This window comes from Chelonoidis abingdonii, chromosome 16 (assembly GCF_003597395.2).
Source record: "Chelonoidis abingdonii isolate Lonesome George chromosome 16, CheloAbing_2.0, whole genome shotgun sequence".
NCBI classification, from domain to species: domain Eukaryota; kingdom Metazoa; phylum Chordata; order Testudines; family Testudinidae; genus Chelonoidis; species Chelonoidis abingdonii.
The window spans coordinates 24278037-24304918 of record NC_133784.1 but is presented as its reverse complement, the minus strand read 5'-3'; the positions used below and the strand labels follow the sequence as shown (position 1 = coordinate 24304918).

Genomic DNA, 26882 nt, shown 5'->3' with positions numbered 1-26882 from the left:
TATCTGAAATAATCTTGTTAACACAAAATGTAGGTATTTCCCCTTAAATATTACTAACAGTTGTCACATCATCAACAATTCTTAAGGTGTCTTTAAAAAAAAAAAAGAGGCCCAACTATACAAAAGAAGATTCTTAATCCAACCCATGTAACCTGGAAATGATTATTGCCTCAGGTAAACACTTAACCTTCTCATGTAATTGAAATAATGAATTTAATGCCATCACGTACATTACTTTCCCAACTGGTGGGCAGTGGGGAAAAAAAGAACAAACAAAAACGCAAACATTTCTGAGACAGAAATTGATCCAGAGATTGAAAATAGAACAAATTTTTACTATAGATATTTTATTTTGGTTCACATCACAAGAATAGGATTGTTAGTACACGAATCCATCACAATGGGATAATATTTCACCTAGTAATAATTTTCTACTGCTAATGAAATGCATATAGCCTCCACAGCCAGATCTAATATCCCCCACTCCATATACCCCATTCAGTTAATGGATGTACATGTATTTTATCAAAGAAATAAGTTCAGAACAGAATACTTTGACCAAGCCTGCACAGAAAAGTGACCAGAAATATGGTGGCCAAATGTGGATCCTCTGAAGCCCGGGACAGGAAATGAACTACTTCCAACTTCAACAAAGAGCATGGGAACTTTCTAGGATGGAAGGAAACCATACAAACCCCGCAGACAAGTCGAGGCCAAGCATTGTAGGCAGCCACAGCTTTTGTGCCCAAGTACTTCTTGGCAGCCATAACCTCAGAGAAAGGTCCATCTGTCCTCGTCTGCCATCAATTATTGCTATTTATTATCTGTACTACCTTAGTGACTACGAACCAATTCACAGATCAGGGACACCACTGTTCTAGGCATTAACAAACACAGAACAAAAAGACGGATTGTAAGCCTCTTGGGGCAGGGACCAAGTATAAAATGAGACAACAGATGGATATAGACAGAGGGAGGAGTACTAACAATGAGGCAATACTGGTCAGCATGACAGGCAGTGGTCTCAGCAAACTAGCAGTATAATCATTGTCAAGTTTTTTGTAGGCTTCACAGCAAAGGAGTTTTGAGGAGGGATTTAAAGGTGGATGATGAAGTAGCTTTGCAGATATTAATGGGGAACACCTCCCAAGCATATCTGGCAGCATGGGAGAAAGCACACCAGATGTTTGAGAAGCTAACAAGTAGTAGAGGCTGGGATCGTGGGCCGGTAGGAGGTGATCATCAACAGCTCAACTGCTTCCCATACCAGCTCCCCCACCTCAAGAGATACTTACCACCACCACGTCCTCCCCCAATTCACTCACACTGAGCTTGACAGCAAGAACCGTGATCCAACTCTATTTCATGCTGCAACTAATGATACCAATGAATGGTAGAGGCAACAGGGGAAAGAGGAAGCCCCTGCCACTGACTTGTCCATTTGCCATTTAAAGCTTAGAAGTGTGTATGGCCAATATTAGAGAGACTAGGTATCTCTCCAATATCCTGGGACCAACATGGTTACAACTACACTGCATGTGGCCAATATCAACCCCCATTTATGATTAGCCCAGTATTATGCACATCTCTTTTTGCAGATTTATCCACTAAAATTCAGTCTCTGCAGTCCATAGGGTGAACTTAAGTACTGTGAACAAAACGTAAATCATGAACTGTGACAATGGTCAGCCCATTGAGTACCAGAGATTAGTTAATACTAATTTAGCAGCCATTGACTAGAATATAAAATTAAGATGGCCATAACATAACCTCAATAAAGGTAGTTTCCATTGCACATCTATTGTTCAATATTCTTCATCTTTTTTTTTTGTTCTTTATCAACAGTTCTAATAAAAAAATATAGTCATGATGTTACCAAAAAAAAAAAAAAATGCGTAGGGCTGTTCCAGTAGACTAATGTAAACACAATGTGAACTGACAAACTTTGGGCACTGCAGAGCCAGCAGAGTTGGATGCTTAAGTACTGTAATCTGGGATCACCTCTGATCTGATGGCTTACTCACAGATCCATGACTTTGGGCTGTAGGTTTAAAAAAAGAGAAATAATGGGAAAAACTGAAGGAAATCCAAAGGATTCTAAGCTACTATTAGTAATATAGCCTCTGTTCTCCCCTGCTGCAAATGATGCCTCCACCATACCAAAAATTTAAACAAAAAACAAAATGTGGAAAACAAATATTTTGGCAACGTACAATGTTATCAGGATGATTGCCCAGGGTACTTAACTCCATGAAATCTGCATTGCACTATTTTTTGTGACCTAAAATATACAATGTGATATAGTAATTTATTCCATTTATAAATATTACATATGGTATAAATTACTATCAACTTTTATTATTAAATTGTATTGTGGTACCATCTAGGAGCCCCAGCCACGGACCAGAGTCCATTGTGCTAGATGCAAACAAACACAGAACAATAAATTGATCCCTGCCTCCAAGTGTCTCATAGCATAATCTAGTCCCCTAAATTACTCTGTTACTAGCCAGAACCCCCAAAAACACTTCTACTAACATCTCTGAGACTAATGTGAAATAACCAAGTACAAGACAGATGGCGGACATGGAAAATGTCTTTCATTAGGCTACTTCTAATTATTTATGCACTTCCTGTAATTAGACTGGTAAGAGATCTCACTATAACCTTATGCTGCTACCTATAAGAGTAGTGCATCATGCCTAATACACATAACAGCTTCACACTAATAAAATTTTATGTCTGAGTACATTCAGATAGTCATTCTGAAGAGTCCACTATTTACTCCTCCTAGATAATGAGGAACTGAAGGTTAAGTCACATCACTGGGATGCTAGTTTTCCTTATTTTGCAATATGGCATCAGATTTGCCCCACACAACAGGTCTTAACATATTAGTGCATTTCATACCAGTAATACTGCTATACAGACTTTTTTTTGACTGATCTGCTGTACAGGAGTACTCTTCTTAGTGTAGTAGGTAAACAGTTCATTTGTCTGCTCATTAAGTGTGTCCAGATTATTTATAAGTCAGTTTATTGAGACACCCTATAGAAAAGCAGAAAGCAAACTGTAAAACCTTTAACTAATCATTTACAAATGTTGCAGCTGGAACAAAGTCATGGCAACAACAACAGACTAATCAGTGATTGGGTAACAACCAAAGCGATATTCACCTCTCTATCGGGGGGAAAAACACTACTCATCAATTACAACTCTTTAATCAATCCAATTTGACTCTTAAAATGGATTCGCTTGAAAAAAAAAAAAAAATCAAACAAACGTGTCAGTTTCTTAACATGATTATATATTGAAGGAAAAGACGCCCTCTAGTGGAATTTAGTGGTTTCATGGTTACCTGTTCTAAAAATATAATTTCCACATGTGGAACACCTGTAACTTCTATCTAAATCAAATGAATTCGGTATATAAATGCTTATGCAAGAAAGAGAGATTCCAGTTGCTTTGCAGATACAAATGGATGACTTCACTGTGCTCATAACCATTGCAAGTTATTAGTTTTAATTTATTATTTCAAACCGAAAGTTTGGTGTCTAATTAGGATTTATGCAGTAGCTGGTTTTACAAGATTTCAATAACAAAAGTGTAACAATAAAATGCTACTCAGGAAAAAGATACAGTTAAAATTCTAAGAGACAAAAATAATCCTGGCAGTTAAATGGCAACTAAGCCATACTGGACCCAGACAATTTAATCTCTCTCAATCATAAGCAGGAAGAGATCACTGTAGAGCCAAATAATGGTGTGGCTGGAAACATATGCTGTATATCCTGCCACTGCATAAAAGCTGATAAGCAGTTTCAGATTGCCCTTTACCCTAGTTTAAGGATTTAAAAAGTTCTGCCTGTTTTAACAGCAGAGGTTTTATACCCATTTCCAAGTTTCACTAATATACACAGACTTTGGAGTAAGCACTTCTCTCAATACACAGACAACTTTGCTAGTGGAGTTATGGCCATCAGAAAGAAATACCCCCTTTAGCTCAGACACTCATATTTGGTTTGTGTTGAAATTCTTGGTTACAACTATAGTATAACCAATAATATGGTGACATGCATACACCATCCACAAGTATTCTGCACTGCACCTCTTCTGGAAGGTCTTTGTTTGCCTTAACATATGTTCAGCAACATAAATGTTGATACATTGGAAAGGGCATACAGAAGAGCCCAATAACGATTAAAGGATTGGAAAACATGCCCTTATAGTGGAAGGCTCAAGGAGTTCTATCTGTTTAGCTTAAAGAAAAAGTTAGAGGGGACTTCATCACATTTAATAAGTATCAACATGGGGAACAGAAATTTAATAATAGAGGGCTCTTGATTCTAGCAAGCAAAGATATAATGTGATCAAATGGCTGGAAGTTGAACCTAGACAAATTCAGACTAGAAATAAGGTGCAATATTTTAACAGTGAGAGTAATTAATCATAGGCAAAATTATCAAGGGTTCACCTCCCTTCCTTTGGTCAGTTTGGAAATGCAATGAGGTAATGCTCAACTGACTCTGAAGAGTGGGGGCGGGGGCAAAGCCAAAAGGTAAGAAAGGACATGATGAAAGGGAGAGACATTTGCCATGCTCTCTCTTTCCCACCTACGTCTGCAGACACCATACCAAGCAACTGAGTGCCGATCAAAAGGGGAGAGCCTGGCTGAAAAGGAACCAGCCAGCCTGTGGTGAGAAGCATCTAAGTTTGTAAGAACACTGAAAGTGTTAAGATCAGCTTAGAATGCATTTTGCTTTTATTTCATTTGACCAAATCTGACTTGTTACGCTTTGACTTATAATCACTTAAAGTCTACCTTTATAGTTAATAAATCTGTTTATTCTACCTGAAGCAGTGTGTTTCATTTGAAGCGAGTCAGACACTTGCCTTGGGATAACAAGCTTGGTACACATCAATTTCTTTGTTAAATTGACGAACTCATATAAGCTTGCAGTGTCCAGCAGGCATAACTGAACACTGCAAGATGGAGGTTCCTAGGGTTGTATCTGGGACAGGAGGTATTGGCTAGTGTCATTCGGTTGCACAATCTAAGGAACAGCTTACATGCCAGAGGCTGTGCGTGAACAGCCCAGGAGTGCGGGTTCTCACAGCAGAGCAGGGTAAGGCTGGCTCCCAGAGTCAAGGACTGGCATGACCTAGCTGATAACCAGTCCAGACAACACCAGAGGGGAAGAAGTCACAATACGCTTTAGTGCAAACTGGAATTAATTCAGGGAAGTCCTGTGACCTATGGCCTGTATTATACAGGGAGTCACACTAGATGATCACAGGCCTTAAAAATCTATGAACAGTAAAAACAGCTCTATATATGCGTGATTACAGTTCTGAAGTTTGCAGACTGATTCATTAAAACACTGCCACTAGGAAGGATTATTTACTAAAATGTGGTTAAGCAGGGACATGGTCATTTAACAAATGAGTCCAGCAGTCTCTGAAGGCTAACTCTAGGGCCTATCTCATCACACTTAAACTACAAGGAGAATGTCATGTAGCTTTGAATTTCAGAAATTCTCAGAGAGAAAGGAAGGTAAATTCTCTCTCTCTCTCTCTCTCTCTCTCTCAAAAACAAATACACACAAAAACAAAACAAGAAAACAAACAGTGCTGCTGTTCACTTGCTTCCTTATGGTACCAAAGGACTATGACAGTCTCAGCGGCCTCTTCGCACCCTTCCTGATTTACTACTGAACATGTTCCTCTCAAAGCGCTCATCTGTAACAAGAGTTTAAGCACATACTTTTAGAGGTAGATATGAAGGAGGAGCTAGCTACTCAGGAGAAGTGATAGGACAGCTCTGCTCTTTCGGCATTGCTACAGCTTTCCACACCTTTCAGCCATATGTACATTCACTATTTATTAATAATATAGGGAGGCTAGAGAATGATTAGTTTTCCCAGTCTGACTTACGTAAACAGATGCACAAAGTTGAAAACATTGTTGGGTAGAAAGATAGCACAGGCTATATAAACACCAGAGGTGCCAACAGTTTAATTTAGAGCTGGCAAGTTCTATTTTCATCTTGTAAAGTGAGCAAAAATTCATTGCAAGCAATTTTTTGTCCTTTGCCTAGCCTCCTGGGGATTCAGTTATAAGCTTAAATACCACAGTGGAAAAATACAAAAAAAAAAAACAAACAAAAGAAACAACTCTCTTAGGTCTGTAACTTACCTTGATAATGCTGAAGGAGTCTGTTCATCCTAACATCCCACACCTTCACTGTGTTATCTGTACCAGCTGCAGCAATGCACGTACCATTGGGATGAAAATCCACATGATTCACAAACCTATAAAGAAAAACCCAACAGTTTAAACTTGAAGGGATCCCTTTCAAGAAGGAGCACTATAGAATGTTAGTGTAATAATATGGGGGCAGAAGGAAATCCGACTTAAAGATACTAAACACGGCTCAAGTCAACTAACATTTATCTTGTGCTTCTCTCACATCCCTAAGGCAGAATATGATATAGCATTCTATTTTATATATATTTGTATTAAAAAGAATTTGGGGACAATTACATGAGTTCCAGAAGGCTTGCTTCTGGAATTTTGTAGATTTAGATGTCTTAACATTAATTTTCAAAAAAGTTAATATTTAATAGAAGTAATTATTTTTTACTAAGATCACAGGAGTTCTTAACTGGTGCTTATAAGATACAACATGCAGCCATATCCTTTGAACACACTGTTATTTTTTAAAAGCATAAAATAGATCCTTTGTAAGGTGCTTTGCAACTCTTGCTCCATTGATACAAGCAAGACATCGGATAACAAGAAAACTGACTGCCCTATTAGAATCCTTACATTGCACCACATTAAGAATACCACCAAGTGCTTATATAGTGCTTTTCATCAAATTCTTAGATCTGCTGTGTGGAGGAATCATGTATACTAAAAAGGCTTATGAAAAACAACAATATTGTACCATGCCATTAACGAGACCAGAATCAAAGGTCATGACATTAAATACAATCTTAATGACAAATTCAGACATTATCTTGAAACAAGAGAATTGTATGAAAGGGCAAATAAAAAAGGCAGTATGCAGTTACTGGTGTATTGAGGAGGAGTGTGTCAAATGATGCCAGGGAATCGGAACCTAGAAATCATGGGTTCTGGTCTCAGTTCAATTGTTGACTTGTTCTGTAACCTTGGACAAGTCCCTTAATCTTGTGGTGGTTCAGTTTCAGCTGTAAAATAGGTATAACACTTCCCTACCTCACAGAAGACATATAGGAGGTTTGATTAATTTTATGAATGGTTTAGAGAGCCTAGAATGAAAGGTACTGCACAAGGGCAAAGCATTATTGCAAAGACCTTTTACTTCTTGAACTTCATTAATTTAGAGCACAATAAAAATAAAGTTCTGGAAAATCTAGTGAAGAGAAGTGAGATTCAAACCTCCTTAAGTTTCTTAGAACTAGAGAGAGAGAGAGTGTGTGTATGTATGTATGGGGGCGGAGAGAAGAGATGTGAAAAGTTTCATTTAATGTGGTTTTGTGCTCAGCATAATGTGGTTAAAATGATTTCTAAGAACCGTTCTCATATCTAGGCCACTGCATGGATGTTAAAACATGTTTAGTTCATTTATACCAGGGGTCGGCAACCTATGGCATGTGTGCCAAAGACGGCATGCAAGCCAATTTTCAATGGCACGCTGGAGCCTGCCGGGACTCCATCATGCCACTAAAAATCCTGCCCAGCCCGGCACGCTCTCCTCTGCCCTCCACTTCCCCTACGGGGCAGGGAGCAGAAGCATAGCCGTGCGCACGGGGTGGGCAAGCCGCGGGGTCCGTGCTCCCGGACTGGAACGCGGGGCCGAGTGCAGCAAGCTGCCGGCCCCTCCCCCACCTTCTCCCCTCGCCTGGAGCCCTGCCGCCGCGCGCAGCGCTCTGGAGGTCGGGGCTGCGTGCTCCTGAGGGCAGCGTTTGGCTCCGCAGGGAGACAGACACGCTCCCTGCTCAACTGGAGGGGCGGGGCTGTGTGCTCCCGCGGAGCAGCGTATCTAGCTCTGTGTGGAGCCTCATGGTAAGGGGCCCAGGGCTGGGGGGGTTGGATAAGGGGTCGGGGCAGTTAGCGGACAGGGAGCAGGGTGATTGCTGGGGGTGTCTCTCGCGGTGGATGCAGGGAGTCCTGGGGTTTGGAGGGGCAGGGGGTGAAGGTCAGGCTCAGGGGACCGGGAGCTTTAAGGGGTTCCTTGGGTGGGAGTAGAGTGGGAGGCCCTGAAGGTGCCAGGGACAAGGAGCTGGGTATATGACCCATTCACCAGGCCCAAGCTCTGCCCCAAAAAGCCGCGCCCCAGCGCTCTTTAGGACAGGGTGATCCTTTTCAGTTGTGAACACAACGCCCAGTCCAGTTAGCAGGTTGTCGTCTTCCTGGGCTGCCCAGGGTGTAAATCAGATCTTATCAGCACATGTCTATCTACTTCATTTGAAAGGTTAATGATGATGAAGATGTAACTCCGTCATATTAAGATCTTCTGCTATTATTCAGCTTCTGTCTTGATTGCTTTGGTATCTTATTTGTAAAATGCTTTGATCAGGTAGAGCTTTGTCAGAAATAGGCAGCAGCCTCAGGGAGCATACCGCAACACGCCTATTATGTTCCCGTTGGCTCGCCATCGCCTCAGGCAAGAGTTTTGAGGAGGAGAAATCTCTCTGCTCTTGTCCTGCTTCTCCACCCAATATATGCTGAGTTTTATCCAAGATTCAGGCAGTCATGGTATGGTAAATTTCACTTATTGTCTGTGACAGTTGGCAAGTCTGTGTCGTCCAGGCAGGGAAGGTAACTTCAGAGCAGATCTGGGGCGGGCTGATGTAAAAGGTAGATCACCAGTGATAGCGATCGGATAACAACCGAGTATGGTAGGTTGGTGGAGGAAGTCTAGTAACCCTTAGATTGTTCCTGGTGGATACTAGCGGCTGTAATTGTACTGTTTTTTGTTTGTGTTGCTCACTGGCGCTTGGTGCAGAAGCAGCAATCTGGTTTAATGAGTATAGGCGCTATGTAACCCTTTTTCGCGATACTCACCGTAAGTGACTGATTGCTGGCTTTTTTTGTTGAGAGTGGGGCGAGCTGAGAGTTTCGCGCTGCTAGTTTGCTTTCCATCAATTGAGCAAAAATGTCCTATCTTTCTGGAGCAATTTCTCTATGAACTTAGTGCTTCATCTGTAGCATAGCTTGTATTGTCTAGAGAACAGAAGATCCACTCTAGATGTTGTCAGATGTACAGATCTGCGAAGTCTCCAATGTTGCACAATATCTTCGTTCATGCTCCTGGATCAGAGAGTATGGAGAGAACGATTCTGCATGAATTAGAGCGCTGAGATATGCGCTCCAGTTCCTTTGATAAGTTTTTTGAGCAAAAACCAAGTCCCGCCAGTTCATTTTCCCTGTGTAGTTTCAACCAGTCAACGAGTATTGCTCCAATTGTCGCAGGGACAAAGCCCGGCCTCTGATTCTGATGATCATGCGCTCAGCGCACGGGATTCAAACATTGTTTACACTGGTGTCCTATCCCCTCTCCCTCATGTTCACCCTGTGCCTCCAGACTCACCGGGCTCTTCGCACATCGCCAACTGTGATCTCTACCCCTGCTATGTCTGGTGTCTCACCTAGACGCGACCGACGAAAACTCACCATTGGTAGAGGCTTCTCATGACTCCGTCTCGGATACCCCAGACACTGCACCCACCTAGGATGCTCCTACACGAGTACTCTTTCGAAACTCTCCATATGAGCCATTTCACCAGCCCAAGCTTGGCAACTGGCAGAGCGCCCCCCGCGGCATGCCGCCCCAAGCATGCGCTTGGTGCGCTGGGGCCTGGAGCCGGCCCTGCGTATGAGTCGGGAGTTCTGGGGGTCCTGTCAGGAGACAGAGAGTGGTTGGATAGGCATGGGAGTCCTGGGGGTCTGGCTGGGGATGGGGGTTGGGGCAGTCAGGGGACAGGTAGGAGGTAGAGTCCAGTCTGGGGACAAGGAACAGGGAGGCTTAGATAGGGGGTGGGGTCCCAGGAGGGGGTACTCACGGGACAAGGAGCAGTGGGGTTGAGAGTTTTTAGGGGGCAGTCACCCAGCACTCTCCCCTGAGCCCTGATCCCTGACACCCCCCCTCACACACACACACCACGCCCTCTGCTCTGAGCCCCGCATCCTCCTAGGCCCCTGCCCTGAGCCCTGTACCTCCCTCATACATACCCAGCCCTCTACTTGACTCCTTCATCCCTCCCCACCCACAAACCTAGCCCTGACTCTGGCACCCCCACCCATACCCAGCACCCCCTCTGCCCTGACACCTACACCCCCTCACATACCCAGCCCCCAGTCCTGACTCCAGCCCTCTGGGTCCTGGGGGCCAGCCCCACACAGCCCACTGCTGATCTGGGGTTCTGGCTGACGGACCCTTGCCAGCTGGGGTCCCGGTCGCAGGCCTCGCTCAGTCCACTGCCAGCCTAGGTGAACAGAAACCCAGACCGGCAGCGGGCTGGCAGCGTAAGATCAACATTTTAATTTCATTTTAAATGAAGCTTCTTAAACATTTTGAAAACCCTGTTTATTTTACAATACGACACTAGTTTAGTTATATAATATATAGACTTAGAGAGAGACCTTCTAAAAAATGTTAAAATGTATTACCGGCATGCGAAACCTTAAATTAGAGTGAATAAATGAAGACTCGGCACACCCCTTCTGAGAGGTTGCTGACCCCTGATTTACACTAACATCCATGTCACTTTCAATCCCAGCAGTAAGGGATCTGGAAGGAATGATTGGTGACTAAAGGTCATTTCTGTGTAGCTAGGATATATGTGACTGTGCATTCAGTCACGATTTAGCCTCTGCCAAACAGTGAAAAAAGCATGGAAGGCTCAAATAAGACAGCCTTGTGTGTCTTGCCCCTGTGCATTCTACTGGTACTCACCCACCGTGCTCACAAAAAGAATGTATACATTCTCTGCTGGTTTTATCCCATAGTTTGATAGTTTTATCATCACTGGCAGAAGCTATTAGTCTTCCATCTGGAGAAAATCTAAAACAAAGACAGAAGTTATAACAAAGTTCAGAACTAACAAGAAGCTGCAGGGAACAGACAGTATGGGCTAGATCGGGATACCTTACTCATGGTAGGATGCATTTTAGGGTTTGTCTACACCAATATTTAATTCACAGCATGCTGGGATGTAAATCTACCCCACACTAGCCTGCCATCCACTAAATGTCATTGTGTACCCTGCTGTTCTCTAGTGTACGTCAATCTACTCACATTTCAAAGCAGGGTAGATCAAAGTGCACTAGGGAATGGTTAGTGTGTAGCAGCTGGGTCCACGGACACTTAGCTTATGGTAGATTTACACCCTAGCTTGCCGCAAATGAAAAGTTCATCTAGACAAGTATATACTCTTTGAGTAGTCCCACTGATGTCAATACGACTACTTGAGAAGCAAGGGGTAGCAGAATGCAGAGCTTAATCTGAAAAGCTGATTTCTACGATTACTGAGAAAAGCAACCTAAAAGGACTGAAATTATTGAACAGCATGCAGATAGATTAAATGACTTCAGAAAAAATGGTTAAACTGATTTCAGATCATCTATCCCACTTGTTTTCATTTAAGGCCGTTTCAAGTGCTTCATTTCTAGGCACTGCTTCGGACAATTTCTAGATTCACTACCAGCAGGAAAGGTAATTTATTTGTCCTCAAAATGCCTATATTTCTGGTTAAGGCTGTTAGGAGAAGTTGAAACTAGACAACAGTAACTGTAGCATTAGAAATACTGTTTGACAGTACCAAACAAGTGCAACCTTAAGCCACCCTCTCCAACAAGTAGGACCACTGAGATCAACACATCTACTCACATACATAAATCTTTACAGAATTAAGGCTTTAGTTGCAATGAAAGAATTATGGCCATGTATATAACAATGTGTGTGACGTTGCACTCTATGTGATTTTATGAAAATATGCTAATGAGTGTGAATATAATGTAACTGCAATATGCTTCATGCAAAAGGTCTCATGTAAGGTATCATTACAAAGCTTATAATCTACTGAGTGCAGTCCTCTTATTTATTTGTATGTATCATTCTTGTATCTGAAACTAGAAATATGAAATACAACTCTGAGGGCCTATTGTAATTATGCAAAGTGTGGGCCATTAACAGTGGTTTGGAATCTTGATGTAAATTTGACTGTGGATGGCTCTGTTTGCTTGCAGGCCTTCCTGTGAGTCAGGCTGGGAGGAATGAAGGCTTGGGGTCTCACAGGACATGTGACCATGTCACCTGGTACTTGAATCCATCTTAAATCTGGTGCTTTTCCATTTAAAAGGAGGGGTGGGAATCCAGAGAAACAAGATTCCCACCTTATGCCAAAGATATAAAAAGGGGGTAGAACAGAGCAAATAGGGCTGCCAGTCATGAGAAAACCCCTAGTTATCACCTGAGCTGGAACTAACAAGAACTGTACCAGGGGAAAAAGATTGAGCCCGTACTAAGGAGTCTAGTCTGTTAAAGAAACTTATTGGAACATCTCTGAGGGTGAGATTTACCTATATTCAGTTTCTTAAATGTATTAGGCTTAGACTTGCGTGTTTTGTTTTATTTTGCTTGGTAACTTACTTTATTCTGTCTGTTATTACTTGAAACTACTTGAATCCTACTTTTTATACTTAATAAAATCACTTTTGTTATTAATAAACCCAGAGTAAGTGATTAACAAACTGGGGAGCAAACGGTTGTGCATCTCTCGCTATCAGTGTTAGAGAGGGCAGACAATTTATGAATTTACCCTGTATATACTTTATACAGAATAAAACTGATTTATTTGAGGCTTGAACCCATTGGGAGCTGGGTGTTGAAGACTGGAGTACTTGCTGAGCTGTTTTCAGTTAAGTCTGCAGATTTAGGGGCATGGTTCAGATCCTGGGTCTGTGTTGCAGCAGGCTCAAGCCGGGGAGAACTTCTGGAGTCCCAAGCCATCAGAGAAAATGGGCTCAGAGGTAGTTTCAGCACATCAGGTGACAGCCCCAAGGGGGTCTCTGTGACAGAACCCATCATTTTGTATGTATGGTTAGGATTGTGTTACCCAGTGTGCATTACTTTGAATTTATCAACACTGAATTGTATCTGCTATTTTGTTGCCCAGTCACCCAGTTTTTAAAGATCCTTCTGTAACTCTTCACAGGTTGCTTTGGACTTAGCTATCCTGAGTAATTTTGTATTGTCTGCAACCTTTGCTACCTCACTGTTAACCCCTTTTTCCAAATCATTTATGAATGTATTGAACAGCACCGGGCCCAGTACAGATTCTAGGGGGCCCCATTATTTACCTCTCTCCAGTCTGAAAACTGACAGTTTATTCCTACCCTCTCTTTCCTATCTTTTAACCAGTTACTGATCCATGAAAGGACCTTCCCTCTTATCCCATGATGGCTTACTTTGCTTAAGAGCCTTTGGTGAGAGACCTTGTCAAAGCATTTCTGAAAGTCCACATACACTATATCCACTGGATCACCCTTGTCCATGTTTGTTGATTCCCTCAAAGAATTCTAATAGATTGGTGAGGCTTGATTTCCCTTTACAAAAGCCATCTCGACTCTTCCCCACTATATTGTATTCATCTGTATGTCTGATCATTCTGTTCTTTACTATAGTTTCAACCAATTTTCCTGGTCCTGAAGTTAGGTTTTACCAGCCTGTAACTGCCAGGATTGCCTTTGGAGACTTTTTAAATCATGGGTGTTACATTAGCTATCCTCCAGTCGACAGGTTAAATCCCATGGTCGATTTAAAGGATAAGCTACATACCACAGTTAACAATTCTGCAATATCATATTTGAGTTCTATGCTTTTATTCCCCTACATATATACTACCACTCCTCCACCAGTAAGAACTACTCTGTCATTCCTATATTTTCTGTACAGTGGTTTTACCATGTCCTATGGTGGAACAATGGCAAAATTCCCATGATGCCTATTGTATTAAATGAGGATATTGATATCTCAGGTTCAACCATCTTACTATTTAGACTTCTTGTATTTGTATACAAGCATTTATAAAGTTTGTCAATATCTAGTTATCTGTCTTTGCTTGACTGTTTCTCTTCAGTGCCTAACTACTTTATCAACTTCTATCGTTTCCTCTTTATTAGACTAGTGTCTACTTTAATAAATCCTCCCCTCAGGGATGTGTCTGTCCAAACTGTGTGCACCTTCATACCTGTTGGTTTTCCCCCTAGTCCTAGTTTAAGAACTCCACTACAAGCTTTTTAATTTTACATGCTAGCAATCTCATTCCATATTGGTTTAGGCAGAACCAGTCTTTCCAGCATCGGCTCCTCCTTTCCCAAAAGGTTCCTTGGTTTCTAATGAACCTAAATCCCTCCTCCCAACACGATAGTCTCAGCTGGCATTGAGACCCCACTGTTTGACTATCAAACTGGCGCTGCACATAGAACTGGAAGCATTTTAGAGAATGCTATCATGGAAGACTTAAAAAACAAAAAAAATTTATCTTACCTACTGCCCTAAATTCAGCCTCCAGGACCTCTCTCTCTCTCCTATCTTTCCCTATGTCATGTACTATGACTACTGGTTCCTCTCCAGCACTGCTTACAAGTCTATCTAGGTATCTCAAGAGGTCTGCAACCTTAGCACCCAGCAGGCAATTCTCCATGCAGTTCTCCCAGTCATCACAAATCCAACTGCTAAAGAAAAAAATTTAGAAGTTGCATTTACCTGGCGGTTGGGCAAAGAGGGTATATGGATCTCTAAACCTGTTCAAAATTACTTCAGCTCAGGACTGATTTGAAGCATAAGGCAAAGTTGTTACCCCAAAACCACATGCTGAATGCACTCTGTTTTAAGACATACATCACCACTACTGTTTTTTGCCTGCAGGTTGTACTTACTTGGCACAGCGAACCCAGTTTATGTGCTGGCTCAAGGAAAAAAGAAATTTCTGTCTGTGAACTGTCCATACTTTGACTGTTTTGTCATCAGAAGCTGTAACCAAGGACTGTCCATCACTGGAGAACTGAACGCTTCTTACAGTTGCCGTATGAGCCTTGAACACAGTAGATTCTCCTTTGCTGGGTAGAAAAAGGAGTGAATGATTTTTTTAAGTTGCACAAGAGGCTATGACACTATGTTTTAAACAGCCTGAAGTTTGTGTACACTAGACAGAGTATTTCTAACTGCTATTTCTATGGGCACCATATACATTTATGTTAGGAGGAAATTGTTGACCTATCCTGAGCAGACAAGTGTTTAGGAACTATACAAAACATAGCACTAAAAGAAACTGCTCTGTTTGATTTTAGTTACTGGAGCCCATCCTAACTTGAGACAGTTTATGTTTGTGTTATCTATACAGAGGTAAGAAAAAGGACATGTTTTTAATTAGTATAAATCAAATAGTCTGCTAAAAAGACTGTTTACATCAGTGATGCTCAATCAGTATACAAAGACAAGAACAATAGTGGCTGAATGTCTGGGCTGACATCAGGTCTTAATTGTCACTGCAATGAGGAAAAAGAAAAGTATAAAGGAGAGTTTCAATTATAGTCAGATAAACCATTGATACCAAATGGAAGTGTGTCTAATATTACAGCAAATACTTTTTCTACACAGCATCTTCTGAGAAATACACGAGTTACTTTTAATCAGAAATACGAGAAGTGGGACAAAGAAAGACCAATTTAAGAACACAAACAAGCTACAGAATTTAATATTATTAGTTCTTCTTCTCATCGACCTTTTCAAAGTAGTGCAGAAGGAATTTTTCTGGCAAACAAATACAAGACTGCAGAACAAAATTCAGAGCATTTCAGGATTCACTAGGTGCCTGGTAGGCTACCAGTCCTACACCACTCCCCAGTGTAGGGTGGGCTAGCAGTAGCACAATGCTGAATGACTGAAGAGCTCAAGCCAAGAGCTGAATGAGAGAAGTGGTGGGGTTTTCTCATTAAAGCTAATATTTAATGGACCAGCTCCCAAGTGCTGTAACTGGAAATCCAGGTTCTGTTACCAGATTCTTGAACTCTTGGATTCTAAGAGACATGAAGTGCTGCAGAAGGAATGCACTCAGGCCCTGGAAAGAGACAGCTCTCTCTTAACTTTCAACAGTAAACCCCCATTTGACGGGCTCAAAAATAAATCCCATCCAGTCCTAATCTGCCAGAAGACTGGTGGCCTCAAATCTTAAAGGTTGACAAGGGACAGGGAATTCTGGATTCTGAAAGCTATATAGACTATCTCCTAGTTTTAAAGAGAGTCTGTTGGTAACTATTTTTTCTTGCCAACTCAAAAAGCTTCAAATTGGCATTTAAATTAAATAATAGCAGTGTGAAGTGGCAAGATTTGTAAACATGGTCCAACAACAAACCTAAGGCCCCAATTCTGTAATCTATTCCCTGCAGACAAACTCTCCACCCATATACAGCCCCACTTAATTCAAAGGGGGTCCATTTGCTGAGAACAGTTTGCAGGGGCTCCAAGTATTTTATCAAGAGGTCTTTTCTCCATCTAGGGTAGATCTCTGCTTCTTTAGAAACACACACACCCCTATCCACCAGGAAGCAGATTATAAGAGCTCACTGGTTGACTCCTGAGAACCTCACAAGGCATTCAGCAGCCAGCCCTCCTGGGTGAGCCCATCCTTAATTCCCTGATCTTGCCATGCTTGCTTGATAATAAGATAAGGTCTCCAGACACGGTCACAATCATCATTGTAAACCCTCATAATAAGGGTAGAAAAAGTGTGTCATTGAGTTTAAATTCTTTATTTTACTAATTAATTTTTAAAAACAACCTGGATTAGATAACAGGATAAATGGGATCCAGGAAGATCTGAAGAGGAAGGAGAAGGAATGAATGAATCTCAAAATGGATAAAATCCATGTTTTCAGAGCAAGACATGCAAATGTTAATTTGGTACTGAAAATTTCTGAACTACCTTCCTTCGTTTTTAATGAAGTCAAGACCTTCTCACACAGTACAACACTAACAGCAATGCTACTGACCTTCATGTTTTGTTAAGTTACTCAAGACTACCCTTATTGCTTTTTAAGTTCTCTCCTTACTAAAGAGATTTCAGTGCATTTATTGGACTACATTTAATCAAGCTGTGAATTTAACACACTAAAGAGACATCTGACTTAAACTTGATATTTTCCTTGAGTATAGTTATAGAAGTTCAGTGACTGATAATACTAAACACACACAAACAAATCAACAGTACTGAAAGTTGCCACATAGTGAGCTGCCTCAAGACAGGCAGAGGTGGAATAATTGCCTTTTCATTCTAGCGTACTTCTGAGATGGCAACCATACATACAGCTTCAATCACTGAACTGATATTTTCAAGGCACTGAGATTTCATTCAGCACAATTCATTTAAATTCAGCCTCCCCAGAAGATCTTGTCTTTCCATACAATTTACACATTCACTTCCAAGAACTCCAGTAAGTGGTGTTTTTTTGATGAATTTATTTTTAGGATTACATATATTAGCAGCCAGGCTCTGGACGCAGAAGAAGAAACCGTCACTCCCCTTTTTTGTCCAGATGGATGAACAATGAAATTAAAATTTTAATCAAATATAATTTCTCTAGAGTCTTAAATAATATACATGTTTTTAATATACAAGTGTGTCATATTTCTTCCAGGGAAGTTCTACTAAACAGAAGTTAACTATAATTGAAATTGCAATCCGCACATTTTCATCCTGCTTCAGTGTCAGTATAGCTTAACTTTATCCAATTTCACTGTAAAATGGATCTATTGTACAGTCAGTCATGCTGTCATTATGAAGGTACAATGGCACCTCCATATTAAAAGACAAATTGAGATTTGCACTAAAAGCAGGGATTAAACTTGTTATATACAAATAATAGTGCATCTTCCCTAAATGTATTACTCACTGAGTACAGAACAAAAATTTAAATTTACACAAGAGCCTCGAGACTTGGGGGGGGAAGGGCGAAGAGGGAGTCTAATTTTTTTTTTATTCTTCTAGCAAATAGATTCTGGATTTTTTAAATCTGACTCACTTCTAGATTGTAGCAAGAACTAGGGCACAGGCTTATTTAGGCTTACTGTGTTAAAAAATTATTACAATTACTCAAAGCCATAAAACATTCCAACAAAAATATAAATGATCAATTTTAGAATATCTTCCTTGCTTCCTGGGCTGCTGTATTTAGTGTCAACTGCTAAAGAGTACAAACTAAACACAAATAAGAGACCCACCACAAGTCTGCTTCCCTCTCAGGGCCCAGACTCACTATTTCTTTATAGTCTTTAATAGTAGCACTTCCCAGAAAGTCACCCTTCCCCAGCTCTCTGGGCCCAAATCCTCACGCTGGCTACAACATGAAGGGGAAGATCACTTCCCCAGTTTAGTGAAAGAAGAGGAAGACATTCTCAGCTCCATACAGAGGTCAAACAGATGTTACTTGTAGAAAAAGAAAAGTTGCATACAGAAGCGTGATTTGAGTCTATGTTGCAAGCACGCCTTTGCCACTTAATGGTGTATTTCAGTTGGATGAGTAGTATATGGGCCTGCTCTGGGCTAACTAACGTACTTTAATCATTTTAAGGCAGCAGCACAGAGAGACTGAATGGTTAGAGGAATGGTAAAAATAATGGTTAGCGGCTGCCAGACAAGCATCTCAAAGCACATTACAAACATCAAACTAAGTCTTCTAATCTCCCAGTTAGGTAGGCCACCATCACAATTTTAGAAATTACGAAAACTGAGGCACAGAAAGGGTAAGGTCCCGTGCAAGTTCATAACAGCGTAAAAAATTTAGGTCTCCTGACTTCCAGACCTGTGTTTTAGCCATATACCATCATTCTGCTATTAATGGGACAGGGAGTTATTAACCAGAGGTCATGAAAAGTCACCCATTGTTTGGTGGGACAACAACAAGCAAGTCAGAAATCCAACTCCTACAACAGATGCCTATATTACAAAACCTGAGCACTGTATTTGTCAGTGCCAGAGCAAAGCTAAGGACTAATGAGCCTTGAAACATGAACTGGGAGGGAGACCAGTAGGTAACTATTTAAGTACAGTATTACAGCAGTGTCAGGAAGTTTACACTGATATTGTCTGTGCTGTACCTGTTCTGTAGACAGAGGATTTCAGTCTCTAGGGCTAACAAGCTGGCATCTTTTTCAGGACTAAATTCACTTTATAGGAGAGTTCTATGCAGAATGGCTGTTGCATCACTTAATATTTTTTCCTTTAGCAAATAACTGATTCCCAACCCCAACACTGGAGCACTCCTGCCAATGGAAATCACACACCACAGCTTAACATAAAAGAGTTAGGAAGCAGGATATACTTACACATTTGGAACCCATAAACGGACAGTTTTGTCTCTGGAGCTTGAGGCCACCAGATGGCCAGAAGGTGAAAACTGAACACACATCACTGCATCTTTGTGACCCACAAAGCGATAGGCTCTCATTTGGGGTCTCATACTCCAGATCATCAAGCACGAATCCATAGAGCCACTTGCTAAATTTAGAGGAAAAAGACTCACTTAATATCTTCTCTTAGTACATGGGAACAATCATATACACTGAAGGGATCAGCACAGATTTCAGCCCTTTCAAACACTGGTTCTCTCCACTGAATTAAGACCTTTGTTAAACCTGGGGCACCACTACAATTTTATTTTTTATTAGCAAATCAAACCAACCATTCAGAATCACTTAATAATTGAAAGCAGGCATGGCAACCCAAGCTAAGAGTTAGTTCATGTAATTCTGTTATTGCAGTAAACAAACAAAAAAGTACAAACATTGTTTAAGAGATATTCCAATAGAAGACAATACACACACGTGCCGAGGATCTAAGATTTGAGACTCCAGTCTCTCTTCATCAAAAGATTTTTTTTTTCTGTTGGAGAGCAAACAGCAGTCACGACTTTGCTTGGTTAATTATCCAGATGTAGATACACAAAGCAGACAAGCCCAGCAAGTTAGCAACATATAAAAACACACACACTTGTGACAGTGCTTTGTGCCCCAGAAACCTGGCTTTTCTATGGTTACACAGTTACCAACATGTCCTTCTGAGGCACTGCTTCAGATGAATGTTCCCAGTCTTCTCTATGCTACTGTCCCTGATGAAAGTGCAGCTTCCCCTACAGACTGCCATGTTTTATATGTCCATAGTGCAGCGGACACTTACTGTGATGTATAATGGCACAGATATTCAATGGCAACTTACAGAAAAAAATTAGACAACAAACCTCTAAAATGGTGACAATTAAAATACCTCTTCAAACTAATCCTATATTTAAACTACAGAAACTTTGTGGGAAAGGGGTTGATTTTTTGTGGGTTTTTTAAAAGCAAACAAGAAACAGACAACTATGTGGTATAAAAATCTTAGCCTGCCAACAGACAAAACCATCATCTTTAACTGCCTGTCAGAACACCAAGTGGGACATATCTCCAGTGAACATAAAACATTCCTGGGGGGGGGGGAAAAAAAAAAAAAAAAAAAGATTAGTTTTTGATACTAGGTTTAGATGCTACAGTATCATAATCACAAGTAGATTTTAGTTGGTTTCAGTTGTGGCAAAGTACCAAATAGCTTTTTCTGGAAACATCCTTTTATTTTGCAGTCATTTCAATACAAAAAAGAATAGTTCTTTCCTTTCTTGGATAGGATTCAGGATTAACCTAGACCCATTTCAGACAGGATGTTCCATTATTCATGTTCCTTTAAAGGGAAAAAATTCACACATTTCCATTCAGTGGCTTTTTGCCAGCAACACCTTTCCCTAAAAGCGTTAGGATTAAAATAAAGAAGGCAGCTAAAAATATGTGGATTGAGGACAGGGCTGAGACTCTAGAGATATTAATTCTAGTCCTAAGTATGCTACTGATTCACTGTATGATGAAGTTACTTAACTGCAGTACCACAATTTCCCTATCTATGACGTGGGGAAAAATAGCACTTAGCTATCTCTGTAAAGCACTTTGAGATATAAGCAGTATTTTGCAGTTTATTGTTGGCAAGTCATTAATAGCATTGGGTAGGGTAAACACCCCAGTAAAATGGCATCAAATGAAAGCTCACTTCCTCAGCTTAAAAATACACCTCTACCTCAATATAACGCTGTCCTCGGGAGCCAAAAAATCTTACAGCGTTATAGGTGAAACCACATTATATCGAACTTTCTTTGATCCACCTGAGTGCGCAGGCCCATCCACTCCGGAGCACTGCTTTACCGTGTTATATCTGAATCTGTGTTATATCGGGTCACGTTATATCGAGGTAGAGGCGTATGAAGAATCAAATATAAAGGATGGGAAGTGTACAGGTTGCTTGAATATAGAGTAGCTGACTTAATATACCTCACTCAAATATTTTGAGTCTTTCTGCCTGCATTTTCATTCATATAAGTGCTGTACCCACAGCACTAGCTATGTACGACTGTAGCACTGCTCTTGTTCTGCAGTTGCTGGCCTGAACCTAAAAAGAAGAAAGAGCAAAGGAACGGAGACAGGAAACAAAAAAAGAATAAAGAAGCCACTGAGAAACAAAAGGGAAAAAGGGTAGAAGGGAGTGGTAATTAAGGGTCGGTTTACACTTGGGAGCGGGGGTGGAAATCAAGCTACGCTATTCACGTATAGTTTGACTTACCTGGCAGTCCTCATGGCGACTAGTCGACTGCCGCAGCTCCCTGTCACTCCACTTACTCCTCCTGCTGAGGTGGAGTACGGGCATCGATTCGGGGATCGATTTATCACGTCCAGACAAGATGCAATAAAAATCGATCCCCGACAGATCGATTACTACCTGCCATTCCAGTGAGCAGCGTAGATGTAGCCTAAGAGAATATGCTTAACTTTGATAGTCCCTAATTTTCATAGCAAAGAGTTATGTGGGTTACCAGCATCCTGATAAGGGATACTGAAATATGTCTTCTGACAACCTATTGGACTACTGAATTTCAAGGTGTTTAGCCCTGCTGTATCTGTATGTGTCTACTGGACATCTTTGCCATATCATTTCTTTGTTCACCACCTCTGCAACAGACACAGCAATTCTCTCCTGTACTAAAATGCACAGTGGGCCTCAATGTAAGTAGTAGGCCAATGGACATCTGTCAATTTCTATTTGGTTCTCAGGAAAGACAACTGATTACAATGCAATGCATTGTATTAATGGACAGTGGATGGAAAACAAGCCTTGGTTTAAGTCACACAAAGTAAAAACTGAAATTTTACCATACAGTGGTTTCAGAGTAAAGTGAGGCACAGAAATATGCAAGACACAGTGTAACACGCAATGCTCCTTGCAACTTTGTCAAGATAAACATGCACTCACGCACACACTTAAAAATCCCATTTCTAGAATTTAAGCAAAAATGTGGGCCTTTCAGCCTTGAAAATAACTCTTCAGTGATCTACAAGTGATTATTTCTGAGCCTGTTTTGTAACTCAGCAGCTCTTTTAATTACACTGAAAAAAGAAGAGACTTGTGAGGTGACTATCAGAACATAAAAGGATAACTTACCCAATTGCTTCTTATTGAGACTGAAATCCACACTAGTGATGGCATCTCGATGGCCTTTAAAGTGTTTCTCTAGAGATGGATCCTCCTGAAAAACAGTAAAATTTAAAAAATATAGACTAATGTTAATAGTGACTTTAGTACAATAAAAAAAATTACATATTTTTATGACAAGGCTTGGCAATTTCCCCACCCTAAAATATTTCCAGATTTCCAAAAGAATAGTAGCCCAGCACTGGGTGATAAAACAGTGTAACTGCAACTACTTGTATAATTTATGCATATAATTACAAAAACAGTATACGCAGCTAGTCAGTTGCACATCGAAGGAAAGGTGTAGGGGAAGGACAAAGAAGAGAAGCAGATCAGAAAGACCAGAAACAGCAGCAGGGTGGCTATAACATCATTATCTCACATCATTCGTATGCTTAATGAGATTTGTGAGACACCAGACATTGGTGGCCAACTACCAAAGCATATTTTTGGCCCACTGGGCTACAAAGCAACAAACCTAGTTGCAAAAGACGCCTTCAAAAAGCGAGGATGATTTCACTAAGAATTCATAAAAATAGTTTTGGTTTTTAAAACGCCAGGACTCAGCAGAGAAACGCTCACGGATCCAGTTACTGCCTGTCTCCCTCCCTGTCCCTAAACCAATCGCTCCCTAGCTCAGGAAGGAAAGTGTTCGCGCTCCTTTTCAAACTGACGGGGGGCTGCACCAAGCACCCCACAAGGCCACCCAGCGAAACTCAAAGGCCTTGCCCCGCAGCTCAGACCCGGCAAAGCCCCCCCGGAGAACTGCCACCACCTACCAGGAGGGGCGGGGGGGCAAAGGCAGGACCGCGGGGCGGGCGGCTCTGCGATTGGCAGTGACTTTTTGCAATATTAACAGGGCTACAACACCCTCCCTTCGCCCCTGGCCCCACCCCAGCAGATTTAGCCCCCCGGGTCCCCGCCCAACTGCTCCCCCAGCCCCACTCCCGAGGGCTCCCTGCCCCTGCCCCTGCCCCTGCCCCTGCCCCTACCAGGCCGGCGGCGGCCATAGCGTGTGGCGGGAGCTTCCGGGCCTGTCGCTCTGGCCGCAGCGCCAGTTCAGTTTCCGCGCCTCCCCGGCCGCCTTAGTAACGGCGTCAGGCCCTTAAAGGGAAGGTCGGGCCGAGCCAGGCTTCGCCTCCGACCGGAAAAGCGGCCGGGGCTCGCTTGGCGTCATGCGGGGCGGGGAACATGGGCGCGCGCGCGCACTCGTTCTTACACACTCAGTTCCTTCAGCTGTGCACATTTCTGCTCCCTGACACATACTGGTCACATGTACATGTTCATACACACACACCACATGTACACACATGCAATTCACACGTTACTCCAGAGGGCATTCTATGCCAAAAAAATAAAAAGTCTGCACCAACAAATCAAAAATTCTGTCCAAAATATTTTAAAATTCTGCAATTTTTATTTGTCAATAAATAAATGCAGATGCTCCAGCATGGCCGTGGGGAGCATATGCCACTGGCTGCATGAAGGTGGGAGATCAGCCTGCAGCCACCACACCCAGGGGACATAGACTCATTGGTGACGCTCCATCCAACCCTGACGCAGCACAAGGCTTTGGCCTGCCCCTCTGTGCCAGGCGCACCAGGTGTGGGGCAGGCAGGCTCCAAACATGGAGGAGCTCAGTGTGGGGTGAAAGGATTCTGTGTAGGACAATCTGGGCGCAGGCAGCTCAGTGGGAAGGTTAGGAGGGTTGCCAACTTTCTAATTGCACAAAATCAAACACCCTAACCCCACTCCTTCCCTGAGGCCCTGCCCCCCATTTACTACATTCCCCCTTCCTCCCTGGCTCACTCTTCCCCATCCTCACTCACTTTCACTGGGATGGGATGGGGGGGTTGGAGTGTTGGAGGGAGTGAAGGCTCTAACTGGGGGTGCAGGCTCTGGAGTGAGGCCAGAAATGAGGGGTTCAAGATGTGAGAGAGGACTCCAGGCTGGGGTGGGGGCTTCATCTGGGGGTGCAGTTCCTGAGGCGGGGCCAGGGATAAGGGGCTTGGGGTGCATCAGGGGGATCCAGGCTGGGGGTGGGGCAGAGGGGGTCAGGGTGTGGGAGGGGTCTCTGAGCTGGGGCAGGGGTTGGGGTGCAGGCTCTGGAGTGGGGCTGGGGATGAGGGGTTTGGGGTGAAGAAGGGGGCTCTGGGTTGGGGGGGGCTCAGGGCTGAGGCATGGGCTTATCTCCAACGGCTCCCAGTCAGCGGCGCAGCAGAGGGGCTAAGGCAGGCTACCTGCCTGTCCTAACTCCACACTGCACTCTGGAAACAGCCAGCAGGTCCAGCTCCTAGGCAGAGGTTTAGCAGGTGGTTCTGCGTGCTGCTGTAGCCCGCAGACACTGCCCCCATATCTCTCATTGGCCATGGTTCCTGGCCAATGGGAGCGTGGAGCCAGTGCTTGGGGTGGGGGCAGCACACGGAGCCCCATGCCCCCACCCCTCCCAGCCTAGGAGCTGAACTTGCTGGCTGCTTCCAGGGCACAGTGCAGTGCCAGGACAGGTAGAGTCTAGCTTGCGTTAGCCCTGCAACACCGACGACCAGACTTTTAATGACACATGCACATTTGCACACACACACCAGGGCCATTTCTGCTGATGCTTCCCTCTAACTGTGCTCCCAATTGCCACTGCCTCCCAATTCCCTTGCCTGCATGCCATGCTGTGGGCTGCCCCTGCCCTGGTCTAGCTCTGCAAAAGCCAGGGAGCTCTTAGCTTCAGCTTTTCCAGCATGCAAGAAATCACACTTACGTATGATTCATCTCTAACCTGAAGGGACCACTTCTGGTAGCAGGAGGACAAAATCACATCTCATCTACGTGAGGGATGTTTCCTAGTTATAGCCACCAATGCAGCTGAAATAATAATATCTAGGTCTAATATAGCACTTTTCATCTGTAGCTCTCAAAGGAAACCCCTAGAGTAGACAAATAAGCCCTACAACCTGGGATTTACGCTTGGGCAGTTGACCCTGGTTTCGCTTAGGGCTACTGCATGGATGCAAATCATGACTTAGAATGGTTCTGCATGTCAGCGCTAGAGGTTTGCAGTGATGTGACTACACCAAGGGCTGGTCACCGCTGGATGAAACTGCCAGGTACAGCTAGCTGACAATTTGTTGGAAAATCTCTGATTTTCCATCTTAAAAAAACAAAATGATGGAGGCTGACTGCCAGCCAAGAAGGCTTTTGCCAATTTCACTTTCCGCAAGCAGGAAGAAAGTGAAATTGACGAGATGGCTCCAGATGAACAGCTGCAAAGGCAACAAATTCTTTTCTGAGAGAACCCAAATGGATTTTTTCTGGAAATTTTGTCATTTTTGACATTTGCCCTGATTCAGGATGAATATTTTTTCAAAAACACGAATTTTTTTATGGGATGGTATTTCCATTTTCTGGCCAGCTGTATAGTGTCAGAAAAGTCTTCAGATTCCAGCCCCTGAAGCCCTGGGGCTCTCTGCTGAGATTGCCTAGAGAAGGCTCCAATGGTGGAGACGGCTTTAGTGAGATAGACACTTTTCCACCAGACAGCCTCCTCCAGTAACATTCAATCACTACTAATTTTAGTCAAGACTAATTCTCTAGGGATGAAAAGCTTTATACCTCATTGCTAATCCAATGAGCCATCCAGATTGCCATTGTGTTTTGGAAATCATCAGCCAGACCTGATTAGGACAGCCATCTGTGTCATTTTGAGGGCAGAGATACAGACATTACTAGATGATGCCATGCAGCTGAGCACAAAAAGCTCCCCAGATCATTAGCTTTGAAAAAAAATCTGCATTGCTTCAGGAACAGAGCTTCGCCCAGTATTTCATGTGTCTAAAGAGTGTGGTTCATGAAGTCAGTTCTGCAAGCACTTATTAAGCAGCAGAGATAGTGCTTACCACTGCCAGTAACTTTATTGATGTCAGCACTTACACATAAGCATTTTTGAGGGGCCACCCCCTATTATAGTTTAAAACTGTTCTATGAAGCAAGGAATGCATCTGCCTCAGTGTTCTGTTTACACTGATGGTGCTCCCTAATGATATTATTGTCATGTACTTCTTGTCCATGGTAGGTTGCAGGTCAGGCTCTTGTACCAGATATGCACTGATTACAGGGCTTCATTTGTAAAGAGACACATCAGATACTCCTGGGAGAATTCTGCACTGCTGTGCATATACATAATTAATAAGCTGTGCATATTTTTTAATTTTTTATGCAGAAAAAAGCTTCTGACAGAAAGTTGCTGCAGTTCCACCTTTTTCCCACCAGATGGCACTGAGGCGATAGAACAGAGCA

General features: G+C 42.5%; 1 protein-coding gene across 2 annotated transcripts in view; it reads right to left on the bottom strand.

The window, feature by feature from the left end:
• Positions 1–23802, bottom strand: part of POC1A (POC1 centriolar protein A) — a 106335-nt gene extending 82533 nt beyond the window's left edge. Inside the window, exons 1-6 of one of the 2 annotated variants that reach the window (XM_032805832.2) lie at positions 23588–23802; positions 22566–22650; positions 19376–19547; positions 14932–15111; positions 10946–11053; positions 6196–6311 (exon numbers count right to left, since the gene is read on the bottom strand). In XM_032805832.2, the coding sequence (XP_032661723.1) occupies positions 6196–6311; positions 10946–11053; positions 14932–15111; positions 19376–19547; positions 22566–22650; positions 23588–23605 (679 nt within the window). In that variant the 5' untranslated portion in view covers positions 23606–23802. Of the gene's footprint in view, positions 1–6195; positions 6312–10945; positions 11054–14931; positions 15112–19375; positions 19548–21400; positions 21498–22565; positions 22651–23587 lie in introns of those variants that run through there. The other variant, XM_032805833.2, reaches the window with a different exon arrangement.
• Positions 23803–26882: the final 3080 nt, after the last annotated feature.